This window comes from Sus scrofa, chromosome 6, assembly GCF_054392235.1.
Source record: "Sus scrofa isolate SSC_HxYL_T2T_F1_AM1 chromosome 6, Sscrofa_HxYL_maternal_Yorkshire_Landrace_v2.0, whole genome shotgun sequence".
Lineage (NCBI taxonomy): Eukaryota > Metazoa > Chordata > Mammalia > Artiodactyla > Suidae > Sus > Sus scrofa.
This window is the reverse complement of record NC_139388.1, coordinates 52,302,129-52,315,794: the sequence shown is the minus strand read 5'-3', so window position 1 is coordinate 52,315,794 and position 13,666 is coordinate 52,302,129. Positions and strand designations below refer to the sequence as shown.

The 13,666-nt window shown below is 57.4% G+C and overlaps 1 protein-coding gene and 1 long non-coding RNA gene across 15 annotated transcripts in view; both read left to right on the top strand.

The window, feature by feature from the left end:
• The first annotated feature begins 178 nt into the window (after positions 1-178).
• On the top strand, positions 179-8,836 carry DYRK1B (dual specificity tyrosine phosphorylation regulated kinase 1B). Of its 9 annotated transcripts, none has more exons than XM_021094374.2 (12): positions 179-332; positions 2,369-2,532; positions 3,578-3,697; positions 3,794-3,982; positions 4,357-4,504; positions 5,517-5,803; positions 6,542-6,688; positions 6,769-6,909; positions 7,211-7,246; positions 7,331-7,526; positions 7,899-8,005; positions 8,101-8,836. In XM_021094374.2, exons 2-12 carry the CDS (start codon positions 2,470-2,472, stop codon positions 8,470-8,472), a joined length of 1,806 nt encoding a protein of 601 aa, XP_020950033.1. In that variant the 5' UTR covers positions 179-332; positions 2,369-2,469; the 3' UTR covers positions 8,473-8,836. The 9 variants fall into 9 exon arrangements, with proteins under 9 accessions (XP_020950033.1, XP_084816700.1, XP_020950034.1 ...); XM_005655834.4 differs by lacking the exon at positions 179-332 and adding an exon at positions 977-1,116; XM_084960574.1 differs by lacking the exon at positions 2,369-2,532.
• Positions 8,837-9,689: 853 nt separating this feature from the next.
• Positions 9,690-13,666, top strand: part of LOC146402365 (uncharacterized) — a 33,117-nt gene continuing 29,140 nt past the window's right edge. For 4 of the 6 annotated variants that reach the window (XR_014806151.1, XR_014806153.1, XR_014806154.1 and 1 more), the window contains exon 1: positions 9,690-9,904. This is a non-coding gene — a long non-coding RNA (uncharacterized LOC146402365). Of the gene's footprint in view, positions 9,905-13,541; positions 13,641-13,666 lie in introns of all 6 variants that reach the window. The other 2 variants (XR_014806152.1, XR_014806155.1) reach the window with 1 other exon arrangement.

Sequence of the window (13,666 nt, the reverse complement as noted above, 5' to 3'; positions counted from 1 at the left end):
CGCGTGCTCGTTTCTTAGCGGGCTCTTACGCAGCCGTAACTTGGATTTCGGCGCTTGGGCGGGGTTCATAGCTTGCTGTGCTGGGAGACCAGTAAGCGCCTCCGAGCGCAGGCGCAGAGTGTTGCCCTGGGTCACGTGAGGAGAAACAGCTTGGGGGGGTGGGGGCGGAGTCCAGGGCGGGGGGGCCGGTTTGTTGTGGTCGCCATTTTGCTGGTTGCATTACTGGGTAATCGGGGCCCTGGCTCGCCGCGTCCGCCGGATACTTTCAGCCAGTGGGCAGGTCTGAGCTCGGGCTTCCCGAGCAGTTTGAGTTCCCTTGCTCGCGGCCTCAGGTAACAACGCGGCTATGGACGGAGCGGCACGCGCTCGCGGGGAGGAGGGTAGTACGGGACCCGCCCTGCCTGCGTCGCCGCGAGACTTAGCACGAGGCCGAGGGAGGAGAGGAGGGGGACGGCAGGCAGGTGCAGGCCTTGCCTGGCTATTCATAGTTGGATTCCTGGAAGGGGCCGAGCCCGAGCGGAGAGAGCTGTCTCGGGAGGGAAGCTGGGAGGGGGTAGCGGGGCCCCGCTCCCGCCCTTTGTTTGGGCTCGGCTCCGCCGGCCGCATCGTCGTCGCCTAGCAACAGCTGTCCTGGACTGTGATTGGTTGAGCTCTTGGCAGTAGTGACCAATGGCACGGTTGTTGCCATGGTAGGTGTGGACTGCCAGGTTCGGTCCAGCCCCGCCCGCCGGGTTCCCCCTGGCCGGGGCGGGCCCCCAGGGTGGAGGGCGGGACGCCGGGGTCCCCGGGGGCAGGTGGCTGCGCTGGGCGGGGCCGGCGGGGCGAGGGTTAACCCGCCCCTCCCCCGTCCACCTGCTTTCCCCTTCCCCCGCTTGCCCCGGGCTGACCCTCGTCTCCTCCTCTCCCCGCCCCCAGCGGCGGCGGCTGCTGTTGTCACCCACCCGGCCGCCTGTCCCGCTTGCCCTCCCCGCCGCGGGGCTTGCCGGGCCGGCCGGGCCGGGACAGGCGGCCGTCTTCTCACCACCGCTACCGCCGCCATGCTGGCCGCTCGCCCACACCACTGGGGGCCCCACCGCGCCCCAGCCCCCCGTGGGCCCCGCGCCAGCCCTGACCCGGGTAGGGGGCGGAGGCTGGGAGAGGGTCCTGGTGTGGGAGGGCCCCTCTGGTGGGGAAGAGGTTTTGTGGGGGAGCTCCAAGAGAGAGGGATCGTGGAGTGCAAGGCTTGACATAGGAGAAAAGGAATGACATGGGAGAAGGCCCGTGGCGAGAGGATTTTGGTGTGGCAGATATTGTGGAAGGGGAGAACTCTGTAATATTTGGGAAATTTGGCCGCGGGGGCCTTCTAGGAATGGGCACCGTTGTGGATTGACCCTGGTGTAGAGAAGTGACTGGAGAAAGAGCCCTGACAGAAATACTGGTTGGGGAGGTTGAGGGTAGGATCCATGTAGGAGAGAGAAGGACGATCGGTGGGAAGAGACGCCTCCCCCTTGTTTCCATCCGAAGGAGTGGGGCCTTGATTGGGAGGGGGACCTTGGAATAATCTGGGAAGGGGGAGCCAGGCTGTGACATGGGGGAACCAAAATATGGTTTGACAAATTACATGAGGGGCAGTCCCCGATGGGAGAAAAGATAGGGAAGAAGTCTTGACAGATCTGGGGAGGGGCTCCTGGGAAGGGTGTGCCGGGTGAGAACGCCATAGGGGTAGGACTCTTAGGAAGAGGTCCTCAGATAACCTTGGTGTGGGCAGGAGGTCCCTGAGGACCCTGATCCCCAGGGCCTGCAGAGGATTCTGCTGTGGTTTGGAGGGGGCCCAGAAGACTCAAGTGGTTTGGGAGGATTCCGACTCCAGAGTTCTTTGGATTGGGGGACCTACTGGGAAGGGTAGATTTCGAGATGGAAGGACCTTGCTGGGACGAGATCCTGACATTCAGGGAAGGACTCCAGGAGGGCAGGATCATGTGTGAGGGGCCCTGGGGAGGGCGGTGAGCAGAAATGGGAAGGAGAGTGAACCCTACCGCTCTGCTGTCTGTGGTTTCTCTCTTCTCTTCCCCCCCCCCCCAATTATTGGTGTCTTTCTGTCCTTTCCTGTCATGGCCCATATCCCTGCCTGGCTCCCAATCATTCCCTTTTCCACGTTCCTCTCTGCCGCCTTCTTCATTTACTTTGTAACCACTTGAGGGGACCCGCTCTGCCTCCCACCTCCACTTCTCTCTTCCCCTTTTTTTATTGCCACCTGTTGCTCTGTTGTATCCTTTTCTTCTTCCCTTTGTGCCCTGCCTTCTTCTTCATGTCCCCCTCTCTCCTTCCTGGCACTGTCCCACACATCCCCTTGTTCCATGTTGTTCCCCTGCCTCCCGCCCGCTCTCAGGTCTCAGCGGCGGTGGCAGCCGAGGTGCAGGATGCGAGAAGGCGCCCCCCGGCCGGGCTCCCGCTCCAGGCCTCGCTCCCCTGCGGCCCTCTGAGCCCACCATGGCCGTCCCACCGGGCCATGGTCCCTTCTCTGGCTTCCCGGGGCCCCAGGAGCACACGCAGGTACGCGTTCACCTGGCTCCTCACCTGCCTGGGGTCGGGGGAGGCTGGGATAGGAGTCTTGGAGCCAAAAAGATGGTACGCTGTCTAGGACAATCTCTGGGGTCCATGAAGGGTGCCAAGGGAGTGGAAGATATAGAGGAGTTGCTGGCAGTCGAGGTTTGGAGAGCCTGAGTTCAAATCCTGGCCCGGGGGGTCGTGTTACTTAGGTAGGTTCTCCCTGCTTCAGTTTCCACTTCTGTCAAATGCAGCCTATAATTACACTTGCCTCCCACGGTTATTGTGTGGCTTGAACACGTTAATGAAATGCAGTTGGAAATGCTCTGAACAGTATCTGGCACATAGTAAATACTCAATAAATGTTCACCAAAGGGAAAAAAAGTCCAGAGAGGAAGATCTAGAGGGGGTAAAAGAGGAGGAGGGTTGAGCCTAAAGGGTCTTGGAGTCAGCAGGGCCTGGGGATGCAGGTCGGGAGCTTCAGGGGTAGAGACTGTTAGGTTTTGAACCGTAGAATCTGAAGCGGGTTGGAGCGGGAGGTCCAGGGTGCTGGATCCAGATCCAAGACCCTTAGGATGAAAAACTGGGCAGAGCTGCACAGGGTGGAGGGTGAGGGTTGGGATGGCCCCAGGGAATGAGGGTAAAGCAAGATAGGGGCCCTCAAGGGGGAATGCCCAGAAGGGGTGGTTCCAGGTGAAGGACTGGGCGGGCAGAGCCCCAGGTTTCTCTCAGATCTCCCCCACGGAGGTTTAGGAAAGAGCGAAAGGGATGGGATGAAAGGTCCGGGGTAAACCGTTCACTCCGTCCCTCTCTGAGCAAATTTCTAATGAACATCTGTGTGCCAGGCCCTGTTCCAGACACGGGACATAAAGCAAGAAGGAGATCAAGTCTCTGTCCTTGGGGAGTTTCCATTCTAGCGGGGTGGTCAGACCATGACCACATGGTCCTGCCTGTGGTCACGAGGAACCAGCTGCCCAGATAGGGCTCCCGCTTGAGGTCGGAGGGGAAGGCCTGGCCTCAGTGCCCACCTGGCCCCCCGCCCTCCCCCCAGGTACTGCCTGATGTGCGGCTGCTGCCGCGGAGGTTGCCCCTGGCCTTCCGAGACGCGACCTCGGCCCCGCTGCGCAAGCTCTCCGTGGACCTCATCAAGACCTACAAGCACATCAATGAGGTGGGCGGGGTGGGGGCCCGGGCTGGGTGCGGAGGGGTCCTGGCCTGCCAGCACAGGCCGCTCACCAGTCCGCATCTCCTGGCCGGTCCCCGGCAGGTTTACTATGCGAAGAAGAAGCGGCGGGCCCAGCAGGCGCCACCTCAGGACTCGAGCACCAAGAAGGAGAAAAAGGTCCTGAACCACGGTTACGACGACGACAACCATGACTACATCGTGCGCAGTGGCGAGCGCTGGCTGGAGCGCTACGAAATCGACTCCCTCATTGGCAAAGGCTCCTTTGGCCAGGTGTGGGATGACCCCGACCCCAGCCGTGCTCCAGGGCTTGGGAGGAGCGGGCACCACTGGTGCTGACCCCCACAGCCAGCGGTTCAGTGGCTTCGCGTTTCGTGCTGGGCCACTCACCAGCACGGTCTGGTTTCCCTGTGCCACGGTTTCTGTAAGAGCGCCTCAGTAACAGGCCCTCCACGTAAGGTTGTTGTGTTTTCTCATGTCCAGCGTTGACACGAGTGTCTGACGATTGGCGAGCTTGCAATTTGGAAGTATTAGTATCGTTGATGGTGGTATGGGTGGGTCTCCTTGGCTGGAGGGCGACGAGTGGTACCTGGCTCTGTGCCTCGCGCCCCTTTGCCCTCGTCTTGTGACGCGCCCTGCCCTGGCAGGTGGTGAAGGCCTATGACCATCAGACGCAGGAGCTGGTGGCCATCAAGATCATCAAGAACAAAAAGGCCTTCCTGAACCAGGCCCAGATCGAGCTGCGGCTGCTGGAGCTGATGAACCAGCATGACACAGAGATGAAGTACTACATAGGTGAGGCCCGCCGCAGGGCTGTGTGGGGATGAGCCACCCTCAGTACCCGAGGGGGCTGCTGTCCTCAGGGCAAGGTTTGGTTTGTAATCCCCCACATCAGTGATTTCTCCTGCCACCCTCACAGTTTTTACCCTATTCACATGACAAAGCTGGTCAAAGTTTATTGGGTGCTCTCTAAGGGTCAGGCTCTGTTGTAAGAACTTTACGTAAGTTTTCCACAGCCCCATGGGAAGGAGCATCATTGCCCACAGCTTGGAGATGAAGAAACAGAGGCACTTAGGTGCTGTCACTTGCGTAAGATCGAGGTGTTTGTACTCAGTAGAGCTATGATTTGGCCAGACAGTGGATTCCAGAGCCTCCACTCTAAACGCCTCTGCTGGGTTTTTTCCTCTTTCCTGTACTGCTTCCTCTTAAGAAAAAGAAAGTGGATTTAAGGAGTGTGTTTCTTTTAAAAGGAAAATGCACCTCCTTACAGTAAATGGAAAGCAAGTATCCTTTGTCACAAAATAAACAGAACTGAGACTAAAACAATGTTATAAAATTAAACGGGGAAGTGTAGGGATGGTGTTAAAGACCCATCAGCACCGAATGGAAACTTTCTCTTTGGTTTAAATCAGAAAATGTGAGAGACTTGAAAAGCGAGCTAACTTAACTTCCTGTGTGAATCAGATTATAGACATAAAAACATCCTCAAGAAACAAAACAAAAAACCTCCCAGGGGGTTCCGTGGTGGTTCAGCGGGTGAAACATTCAGCGTTGTCGCTGCAGCCACCGGGTCGCTGCTGTGGCACAGGCACAGGTTCGATCCCTGGCCAGGGAACTTGCTCCTGCCATGGACACAACCAAAAAAAATAAGTAAATGAAATAAAATCCTGGCTAGCAGAACAGTTTGGCCTGTGCTCCAGAAGCAGAGACAAAGATCTCTTTATTATTGGGTACCCCAGGCCGCCACCGGCCCTCTCTCAGCCTTAATTTCTTCTCCTTCGGCCCATTTTCGCCTCCTTGCCAACAGTGCACCTGAAGCGGCACTTCATGTTCCGGAACCACCTGTGCCTGGTGTTCGAGCTGCTTTCCTACAACCTGTACGACCTCCTGCGCAACACGCACTTCCGCGGCGTCTCACTGAACCTGACGCGGAAGCTGGCGCAGCAGCTCTGCACGGCGCTGCTCTTCCTGGCCACGCCTGAGCTCAGCATCATTCACTGCGACCTCAAGCCCGAGAACATCCTGCTCTGCAACCCCAAGCGCAGCGCCATCAAGATAGTGGACTTTGGCAGCTCCTGCCAGCTCGGCCAGCGGGTGCGGCCCGGGGCGGGGCTAGAGGTGTGGGTGTGGCCAGAGAGTGGGCGGGGCCGACGGAGGACCAGGACGGGATTGGATGGTCGCGTGCAGCGGCCCGAGGGGTAGTGCTTGGGACAGGGTGTCTGCAAGTACAGAGGGTGGGGTCATTGGGTGAAGAGGGTGATGGAGAGGGCCTTGGGGTGTCCTGCCCGAAGGACAGCGAAGAGTGGAGCCCGAGAGGACGAAGCCCGGGGCCAGTTTTGAGGCTGCCAGAATGGGGGAGGGGGAGGAGGAGTTGGGTGCCTTTGAGCCTGGGGTGGCACTTTGCTCCGTTTGTTTACCTTGTGCTCTTAAAGCTGGGGAGGGAAGAGGACAGGGCTCGTCAGCTTTGCAGCTTCCGGTGAGAAGGCCTTTGAGAAGACGCTGGTAGTGGTTTGAAAGGGTCTGGATTGGAAGGGTGGGAAGAGGCTAGGTCTGCGGATTGCCGGATCCTGGTGACCCATAGGGGCTCAGGGTCAGGCCAGGGGATGGAGATCGGGATCAGACTAGGCCAGCAGAGACTCCTGAAACTGATGAGTGAGGTAGTGGCAGCAATCCTTGGGAGGTTGTGCTGAAAACATCAGGGTTTGAAGACCCCCATCCCCAGTTCTGGAGGCAGGAGGCTTGTGCACAGTCAGTCCTCCTAGGTTTGGGGGTGTCGGGGGTACCCACAGGGAAGGCTGGGACCTCTGACTGTTGCCCTTTCCCCTCCCCCAGATCTACCAGTACATCCAGAGCCGTTTCTACCGTTCGCCTGAGGTGCTCCTGGGCACACCCTATGACCTGGCCATTGACATGTGGTCCCTGGGCTGCATCCTGGTGGAGATGCACACCGGAGAGCCCCTCTTCAGTGGCTCCAATGAGGTGTGCTCCCGAGGAGGGGGTGTGCTGGAGGGGGTGGAGGCCTGGCTGGCTGATGACCCTGACTGCCCGCCTGCTCCCAGGTGGACCAGATGAACCGCATTGTGGAGGTGCTGGGCATCCCACCAGCCCCCATGCTGGACCAGGCACCCAAGGCTCGAAAGTACTTTGAGCGGCTGCCTGGGGGTGGCTGGACCCTGCGAAGGACAAAGGAACTCAGGAAGGTGCGGCCCCTGCCCCACGCCGCTCCTCCCACCCCGGCGGCCCCTCACTCTCTCACACTTGGGGCGCCCTCCCCCTCTCTCCCTGCTGCCTCTCCCTTGTGTCTTTCCCTTCCTTCCTCTGCCCTGTCTTTTCCTTCCTCCCCCGCCCACCCCATCTCTCCTCCTACCCACCCCACAGCTCTTCTTAGCTTCTCTCTTTCTACTTTCTCTCTTGTGCCTCTGTCTCCCCATGTGTGTCTCCCTGCCCCTCCTGCCCACTGACGGCCACTCTCTTGCCCCCCCTCCCACCTCCCCCTGCCAGGATTACCAGGGCCCCGGGACACGGCGGCTGCAGGAGGTGCTGGGCGTGCAGACGGGCGGGCCCGGGGGCCGGCGGGCGGGGGAGCCGGGCCACAGCCCCGCCGACTACCTCCGCTTCCAGGACCTGGTGCTGCGCATGCTGGAGTATGAGCCCGCCGCCCGCATCAGCCCACTGGGGGCTCTGCAGCATGGCTTCTTCCGCCGCACGGCTGATGAGGCCACCAACACGGGCCCGGCAGGCAGCAGTGCCTCCACGTCGCCCGCGCCCCTTGACACCTGCCCCTCCTCCAGCACCGCCAGCTCCATCTCCAGCTCTGGTGGGTGCTCAGTGCCAGATGGGGTAAAACAGGGGTGGGGGCACCTCTGGTTTGGGCTGATCTGGGCAGCCCTGCCACTGAGCCTTCACCTAGAGCTTTGAAACTGCATGACCCTGAAACTCCAGAAGGGGTGGGCAGGCGAGCTCAGACTGGCCCTGACCTGGTCTCTCAAACTGAGCTCGGTTCTGACTCTTTGATGCCCTAAACTGAACTCTGACCCCTGGTCTCAAAATTGGGCCTGATCCTCCCAGTGGGTACCGCCCCAAAGTCTTAGACCTGAGCCTGGGCTGTGAACCAGACTCTGCCACCTGAAGACCCAGCCGCCCCGTCTCCTCGCCTAAGCCCTCTCCTCTCCTTCCCTGGCACTTCCAGGAGGCTCCAGTGGCTCCTCCAGTGACAACCGGACCTACCGCTATAGCAACCGATATTGTGGGGGCCCTGGGCCCCCCATCACTGACTGTGAGATGAACAGCCCCCAGGTAATGGGGCCTTGGGGACTCTGGAGGTGGGTGGTGGAGTATCTGGGGCTTCAGGACCTAGGTCTCCATCACCCACTGTTCCTTTGCTCCTTTAGGTCCCACCCTCCCAGCCGCTGCGCCCCTGGGCAGGGGGTGATATGCCCCACAAGACACATCAGGCCCCTGCCTCCGCCTCATCACTGCCAGGGGCTGGGGCCCAGTTACCCCCCCAACCCCGATGCCTTGGTCGTCCCCCATCACCAACCTCGCCACCACCCCCAGAGCTAATGGATGTGAGCCTGGTGGGAGGCCCTCCGGACTGCTCCCCGCCTCACCCGGCACCTGCCCCCCAGCACCCGGCTGCCTCAGCCCTCCGGACTCGGATGACAGGAGGTCGTCCACCCCTCCCACCCCCTGATGACCCTGCCACTCTGGGGCCTCGCTTGGGCCTCCGTGGTGTACCCCAGAGCACGGCAGCCAGCTCATGACCCTGCCCCCTCCCTGGGGCCCCTCCTGAAGCCATACCCCCCATCTGGGGGCCCTGGGCTCCCATCCTCATCTTTCCCCTTGACTGGAATTGCTGCTACCCAGCCGGGGTGGGTGAGGCCTGCACTGATTGGGGCCTGGGGCAGGGGGTCAAGGAGAAGGGTTCAGGTGCACCCTCCCCACTAAGGACTGGACCCTTGGCCCCCTCTCCCCCTGTGTTTTCTATTTATTGTACCAAAGACAGTGGTGGTCCAGCGGGAGGGGGAGAGTCCCCTCACCCCAGGGCCCTAGGAGGGGGTGGGGGCAGGTAGGGGGAGATGGCCTTGCTCCTCCTCGCTGTACCCCCCAGTAAAGAGCTTTCTCACATGCCCCGCCTGAGCGTTTGCAAGGCCTTGGCTCCCCTCACCCAGCCCTCAGCGGTGTGATGGGGAACGTGTTTGGGGAAGGGGTGCTGGAAGAGCTTTCTCATGTGGAACGCGTCCCCTGGGGACGTTAGCAGTGCTGATGCCAGACCTGGGGCTGTAGGCGGTCTGGGGCTGTGGAATCCTAGACAGAGACCCTGGAAAGCATCCTAGCCCACATTGCCTTATCTAGGGTAAACTAAGAAGGATAAAGGCCCAGCTCTGGCCTGTCTCTGGGAAACATCAGGTTCTGCCCTAGAAAGCCAGGGCTTCCACAGAGTCGGCACAGGCGTGGCTGCTTTTGCCAGGTGTCTAGTGGGTGATGAGTGCTTGTGGTCGGCCTGATTGGAGCCACCTGGGGATTGACAGGCAGTTTACGCCCCCCCCCCCCCCACGTCCGGCCTTTGGAATCATTACGGAGCAAAACGTTTTGAGAGTTCTCAGGCCAAGGGATAATTACCGGGGTTCCAGGTAAGTGGGCCTGTTTCCATGATAATTTGGAAAACTCTCCCGACCCGCCAATTAAGAGCCGCCAGGTTCAAAAGGTACCGTCCTGACCATTGGGGAGCGGTGCTTCCGGGAAGAGGAATTCTGCTTGGCGATATTGTCCCGGTTTTCGTTGCGGGACTACAAAGGCCAGAATGCTTTTCGCCAACTTGCTTAGGGGCGGGTTCTCAGGCAGCCAATCGGAGTCAGCGGCAGCTGGGGTCCGGATACTTGAGGTGAGCTAGCGAGGAGGAGAGGGCCGTGATTGGGTGGTTTTGGCTTGACTGCGCAAGTGCTGAGGTCTCGAGTGCGGAAGGTGGGTTTGTGTCCCGGGAGCTTGCAAGTTCAGCGTTTGCGGAGCAGGAGGTAAGCGCGGAGGCTTGACGCGGCTCCACCTTGCGGGATATCACCAGCGGCTCTGTCTGGCCTGACTCGCGGGAAGCTCCGCTTCCTTCGGTAGGAGACGGGTAAAGGCCCCGTTACAGCCCTGCATGTGTTCGCTAACCGAGGCGGCGTGGAATGCGGAGAGAACCTAGGCCCGAAACCGGTAGGCAAACCTTGGGCGAGGAGGAGCAGTCTGAGACCTGATACGGAGGGATGTTGGGGGTGGCGGTGATGCAGTGGGACGACTCGCGCAGAGGCAGCAATGAAAAACACCTGGTGTGTGAATGAACTGCAGGTGATTGGGTGTCGGTGGAAATCTTGCAAGTGCTTTGTGATTAGATCGTGGAAGATTTTGGTCATTTAGAGAGCTGGAACTTTGCCCTGAAGGCAGTGAGGGGCCACGAGCGGATTTCCAAAAAGTAGGGGACATAGCCCAATTTGCTGCCCTGAGGGAATAGAGTGATGGGAAAGAAACTAGGGTCTGAGCGCTCAGAGTGGCAGCTGTGGCATGATCCTAGGCAAGAGATGTCAGGTATGGACCAGGGCAGGGGTCTGGGATGGGAGAGGAGTATGAGTGTGGATGGGAGAGACGGAGTTGACAGGCTGTGTGGGAGAGGGAGGCCAAGATAGGCGGAAACGGATCTGTCCACGTAGAACAGTGCCAGGCATATGGGAAATGCTTAATACAATTTTTGGAATGAACAGCTCTAGAAAGCAGGTATTATTATGATCTCCCTTTTGCAAATGAGGTTGCTGATAATAGAGAAAATTAAATAACTTGCCCAAGATCACATAGCTAGGAAGTGGAGAGCTTGGGGTGGGTGGGTGGGTGTGTGTGCGAACCATTGACTTAGCAAGGTGCAAGATGAGCCTCACGACATCAGCAGGAGTCAAATCTTGTCGGTCCTTAAGGAATTTGTGGTAAGCATGGAAATGCATACTCCCAATTTATATTTGTAGCCCAGACAATATAGCTGTTAATTTCTCTTCTCAGATATTTCCAATTATCTTGAGAATAATTTTAGCCAAATTGAACTGAGTCTTTCCCCCAAAACATGTTCCTCCCATGTTCTTCTCAGGAAATGCCACTCCATCCTTGTAGTTGTTCAGACCAAAGGCTTGGAGTTTGTCCTTGACTCCCCTCTTTGTCTTATACTCGTGTCAGATCCATCAGCAGATGACTTCAAGGCATATTCAGAACTTGACCATTTCTTCCCACTTGCATTCCTGTCACCTTGATCCTGTCCACTCTCATCTCCTGCCCAGACTATCAGTGGTCTCCTTGCTCACCACTGTCTGTTCCTTACATGGAGCTAAAGGACACTGGGCACATCTGCATCTTGATCACATCCCTCCCCTGCTGATAGGGCTCCATCACATGGGATGTAAATGCCACATTCCTCTGTGGCCTGCAGGGCACCGCATGCTCTGTCCCTGTTGGCCTCCCCTCTCCTTGCTCCCTCTGCTCCAGCCACACTGGCCTCAGGGCCTCTGCACGTGCTGTTCTCCTCACCTGGAACACTCTTCTCCCACGTAGTCAGGGCTCACCTCTCCTTCCTTTGGGTCTTTACTCAGATGTTACTTTCTCCTTCAGATCTTCCCTGACCACCTTCCTAGAACTGCTCCGCAGACGGCGTGTCTGCTTTCCCTGTAACTTCCCGCTTAGCAGTAATCACGTCACCACTCAACATGTGGCATCATTTATGTGTTTATTGTCTGTCTCCCCTTCCCCCACCTCCCACCCCCAGAGCAGACCGCAAGCTTCATGAAGGCAGGGGCTCTTGTCTGCTTCAGGCTTTATGTCTAACTCATTGAAGAGCCCTCGACATACTAGTACAGGCTCAGCAACTGTGTATTGAATGAATGAATGGATGGATGACTTCCTAGAACAGCTCCAGATTGCAGCATCCCAGGGACTGTCCATCCCCTGACCACAGAAGTTTAAGGGGCTGCCTTAAAGTTTTCTGAGGTCTCAGACATTCAACAAGCATTTCATCCTGCCTCTGCTTTGTGCTCAGGATTGAGAACACAGCAGAGAACAGTCCCCCTGTCCCCCAAGAGTTCACAGTCTCAGGGTGCAGGTTCAGATTGTCAGCATATCCCACAAACATGAAATTACAAGGAAAGGTAGAGGGTCATGAGAGCACTTGGCAGGAAAACTAACCTGGACCCTAGGAAGTGGGGTCAGGGTGATGGCGGGGTAGGTAGGCATTAACTCAATTAAGAAGTGTGATTGAAAAGTGGGAGGAGGCAGGCATGGAGAGTGATGTCTGTTAAAACCATTCCAGGCTGTCGTGTGCGGATTGGCTGTAGGAGGTGAAGGACTGAGGTCAAGCCCAGTGAGGGGGCTCATACTGGGAGGTTAAAACAGCTGCTCCTGGAGTTCCTGTCATGGTTCAGCGGTTAACGAATCAGACGAGCATCCATGAGGGTGCAGGTTCGATCCCCAGCCTTGCTCAGTGGGTTAAGGATCCGGTGTTGCCGTGAGCTGTGGTGTAGGTCGCAGACACGGCTCGGATCCTGCTTGCTGTGGCTGTGGCGTAGGCCCATAGCTACAGCTCTGATTCGACCCCTAGCCTGGGAATCTCCGTATGCCGCAGGTACAGCCCTAAAAAGAAAAAAAGAATAAAACAGATGCCCCTAACGAAGGCCACACATCCTTTCCTGTTCCTCTCGTGAAAAGGTGGAGTCGTCTTCTCCCCTTTAACCTGAGCTGGCCTGAGGTTTGTGTTGACCAGCAGAGCGCAGTGGAAGTGACGCTGTGCTGGTTGGGGGGCCTGGGCCTTAAGAGGCCTGGCCGCTTGTGCGTTTACTCTCTGGGAACCCTGGGCTGCCGTACAAAGAAGTCCAGCCGTGCCATTAGAAAGGGACACGGAGAGAGGCCCAGGCAGCCCCCAGTGTTCCACTATCTTAGCTGATGTGCTAACTTACACACGAGTGGTGCCATCGTGGAGAACCCAGCCCAGCTCCCAGGTGACACCATGCGGGGTAGAGACCAGCCATCCCAAGTCACCTCCCCCTCAGAGCTCTGTCCAGGTTACAGCATTGCAAGCAAGTGAGTGGTTGCTGTTTTAAGACAGGGTGTTTGGGGGATGCTTTCTTACTCAGCAATAGCAAACTGAACCATGTCAATAGTTTTGCTGTCTTAACCAGCTTATGGACCAGCCCATTTACTCCCCAGTCGCCCTGTGGGGCGATGTCACCATTGCCATCACATGTGAGGAAGTAAAGGTGCGGAGACATTAGTGGCGTGCTAGCAAAGTCGCTGCCACACAGTAAGCCCTGCGCCTGTGGCAGCACCAGCATCGCGTTCACCAGCATTAACATTTCCGTGATCATTAGCGAAGTGGTAGGTAGGGGAATAAAATTGTTATTGACCCGCTTACTAGTGGTATGATTTTAGATAAGTGACTTCACCTCTCTGAGGCTCAGTTTCTTCACTGTAAAATGGAGATCATAATACGTTTCATCTCAGGGGGGTTTGTGGGGAGCACAGGGTCTGGCAGAGGTCAGATGTCTAACATACGGCAGGGATGATAATTACTGCAAAGCATATATCCAAGTGCATTGTGGCCACAAGGATGAAGCTGTTTTCTTGGAAGGCCAAGTGGAGGAACAGAAAGGTGTTGGGGCCTTGGTGATAATTGTTGAAGTGCTGGATCAGGCCTCACCTGATTACTTTCTATAGGGAACCCAATAAACTTTATTTAATCATTTAAGCCAAGTTGAATTAAGCTTTCTATTACTTGGAACGAACATCTTAACTGATTCCTGGGTTTTGTTGTTTGTTGATTCATCAGATATTAAATGTTTCAAGCACTGTTTTAGGTGCTGGTATTATGATACAGTAAACAAGACCCTCAGAAGTTCCTGTGGCTTGTGGAACTTACATTCTAAAGGTAGGTAATTAAAACAAATTACTCTC